This window comes from Myotis davidii, unplaced genomic scaffold (assembly GCF_000327345.1).
Source record: "Myotis davidii unplaced genomic scaffold, ASM32734v1 scaffold142, whole genome shotgun sequence".
NCBI lineage: Eukaryota > Metazoa > Chordata > Mammalia > Chiroptera > Vespertilionidae > Myotis > Myotis davidii.
Window position 1 is genome coordinate 2,557,753 of NW_006294400.1, and position 3,183 is coordinate 2,560,935.

Sequence of the window (3,183 nt, forward strand, 5' to 3'; positions counted from 1 at the left end):
CACACACACACCCCTGCTGCACACGCACCCCTGCTGCACACACGCACCCCTGCTGCACACGCACCCCTGCTGCACACACGCACCCCTGCTGCACACGCACCCCTGCTGCACACACGCACCCCTGCTGCACACACGCACCCCTGCTGCACACACACCCCTGCTGCGTGCGTGTACAGAGCCCTGTGATCCTCACGAAGCTTTCTCAGGCTGCTTCTCCACCAATGCCCACACCAAACCTGGGGTGTGGCTGGGTTGCACTGTCCCTATGGTACAGGAGAGCAAGCTGAGGCCAGGTGTTCTCAGACACCATGCAGCTGGCAGAGGCAGAGCCTAACAGGACCTCTGCCCTCCTTCCCCAGCCACGTCTGCTTCCCATGACACCGTGCAGAGGGACACCGCCACCCCATCCCATATCCGACTGGAAAACCAGTTTCTACACATTAGAGTAAAAACCGAAAGCTCTTCTTCCTCTGGCCATAGCCCAGTAAGTCGAGCAGGGGGAGAGAAGTACAGCAAGATAAAAGTGACGTGGGATTCATTTCCCTCGGACCTCGTTTCAAGATTCAGCATCTCCCTCATAAATAATTTACAACAATAAAAATGAGCTAAGGCCACGTTTGTGTAGGACGGAGGTAAATTTAGGCCTAATGAGGGAGATCCGAGCGCTGCACAGGGGGACTAGGCTGATGCATGGTGCGGTGCGAGCGATCGACAACACACGGGCTCCATTACAGCTGCAAGTCGCAGACCAACCGGGGGGAGGGAGCAATCTGAGAAACTTCTACCGTCCTGGCTGTGGCTGCAAGGAGGTCTCTACAGCGAAAGCCAAAGTGGACCCAGTACTTCAGATGGCAGCAGATGTTGAAATTACTGAGAATCACGGGACGGAGCCGACATGAAACTAAGTCGTTTCTCAGTAAATGCCAGGTAAGGATGATGGTGGTGGCAGCACCTGGGAGCTGGGTCTGCTCTTGGGCATGGAGAGAGTGCGGTGGCAACACTGACCTTGAGCTTATCCTCCTCATTGAACCTCCTGGGCCATCTGGTCCCAATCCCCATTCCATCTCCACCTTCAGCGCCCAGGCAGCCTCGGCTAGAGCATTTGCAATTCTGGGGGGCTGCAGAGCTGGGCTCTGGGCAGCTGTTCCTGTATTCTGCAAGGTGGGAGTGCGAGTGTGCATGTGTGTGTGTGTGTGTGTGCACGCACACACATGCCTTGCATATACATACTAGGACCAGCTGGGATCCCGTTAGGGTGAGATGTGTTTTCCAAGCCAGAGGATCCTTTCCATGCCATGCCGGATGGATACGATGCGACAACACAGGGCGGAAGAAGAGAACCGCTTCTGCCTGCAATGCTGCAAACAGTGCCTGGGGGAGGCCCCGGCTCCCAGCACCGCAGCACCTCGCCAATGCTGTCATCCAGGTTCACAGAGAAATGAACTTTAACTATAAAGCCCCTTCATACAGACAGCACACTGCTCCCTTGTAGCTGATCAAAGAATCACTACAACAGTTTGCTTAATCCCTAAAAGTCAGCAGTGCTGGGCTTAACTGATGCTGAACATTGTTTCAGAATCAAAGGCGTGCCTCCCGGCCCCAGTCTGGGAGAAAACTAAGCTACTGTATCACAGTTGAAAACTCAGGGGAACTTTGATATCATCTCTGTTTAATTTCCCCGGCCCCGTGAGCCTGGGGTTTATCTCATTTTATCAACTCCTGTACTGAAATCAAACCCCAACTAACAGAGCTCAGACCTCTCTCCACTGAGGCCCCTTTAGCAGCGGGGTGGGGTGCAGGCTGAGGAGTTTAAAGATGGGGGACAACACTGCAGGGGGCCGGGAGCGGGGCCTTCAAAGGAGGAGCAGCAGGAACCCCGACGTGGCTTCCCTGCAGCTCAGAAGCAGCGCCAGCCAGCACTGCCCGCAAGGCTGAGGCGTGACTCGCACAGAACTTTTGAGGAGAGTAATTTCAAACTATTTGGGGGGCGGGGAGACGGGGGGGGGAGGGAGGCCGGTTAAATTGGGCTACTGTAATTGAAATGACAAAAACAGTGGGTTAATTAAGTCCCCACAGAAGGATGAAATTGCGATCAGCTTGTTTGAAATCCAAAGTCAAGGGCACAAAAGACATCAAGTGTCTGCCCACAGCGACCAGCTTGCAGGGCCGGGAAGAACAGTGTATAAGTATTTTACTCGCGGTGGGAAACGGCCTGAGAGCAGGGCCTCACTACTGAGAGACCGCCAGCTTTGCCTGCTTCCCAGGGGCAGTGGGGGTCTGCAGGAATCCATGCCCCTGTCTGTCGCCCAGGATAACAGGTACCTTTCTGCTGGTAATTAAGCAGGGCGCAGAAGGACACTGCCCACCCCAAGAGAGGGAGCCCGTGGCCAGGCTTCACCGATGCACCCCTCAACACACACACGGGGCCCCCTCCCTTACAGCCAAGGTGCAGAGACCGACCTCCTCGGGAGGAGACCTACCGCCATGCAGCACCCGGCGAATGGCCAGCCTGCTATCGGGAGACGGTGCCCAGGCCGACGGGCGTCACTGTGGACTCAGGACAGCATCCTGGTGCTTCCTGCACTCTGGTCTGGACCCCTTATCTAGAGACCAGTCAGAAGCCAAGTCACTCTGACAAGTGCTGCTGAGTGTGGTCTGGTGGCAACAGCCACAGGCTACTGGGAAGGCTGCTAAGATACTGGGAAATGAAAGCAAATATTTCCCTAAGCATACCTCGATCAAAGAATTTTCCAGCTCAGGCACTAACAGTGGCAAGCACTTCCTTTCCCCCAGTAAAGGTCTGCTGCTTCCAATAGAAGAATCTGGTGTAGAAACACATCCATGCCATCTGACCTATGATTAGATTTATATTAACCACTTGATTACCACACAGATTTCCTATAAACCACGTGAGGCAGGCCGGGGGTTCAGGTTGCAGCAGGCCAGGGCAGTACAGTGTAGATCCCGGAATTCACTCCAAAAATAAACCCGGGATCAAGTTCTACAGCACTGCAGTGGCCCAAGTCCTGCCCCTCCCAAGCCTGACTCTGCAAAACCGGGGCTCCTGGTGCTGGTGGGGGAGTGGCATTCTCCAGAACACTTGAGCCCTGCACTGACTTGCCCACATGACTGCGAGTGAGGGTTGTCCTGCCCACTCCCTTCAGGTCATGAAACTATCCCAGG

At 55.0% G+C, this 3,183-nt stretch overlaps 1 protein-coding gene across 1 annotated transcript in view; it reads right to left on the minus strand.

Moving 5' to 3' along the window:
- The window catches only part of MVB12B (multivesicular body subunit 12B), a 121,460-nt gene extending 118,783 nt beyond the window's left edge, over positions 1–2,677 (minus strand). Inside the window, exon 1 of the mRNA XM_015567137.1 lies at positions 2,481–2,677. Within this exon, the coding sequence (XP_015422623.1) occupies positions 2,481–2,486 (6 nt within the window). The 5' untranslated portion in view covers positions 2,487–2,677. The remainder of the gene's footprint in view (positions 1–2,480) is intronic.
- Between the last annotated feature and the right edge of the window lie 506 nt (positions 2,678–3,183).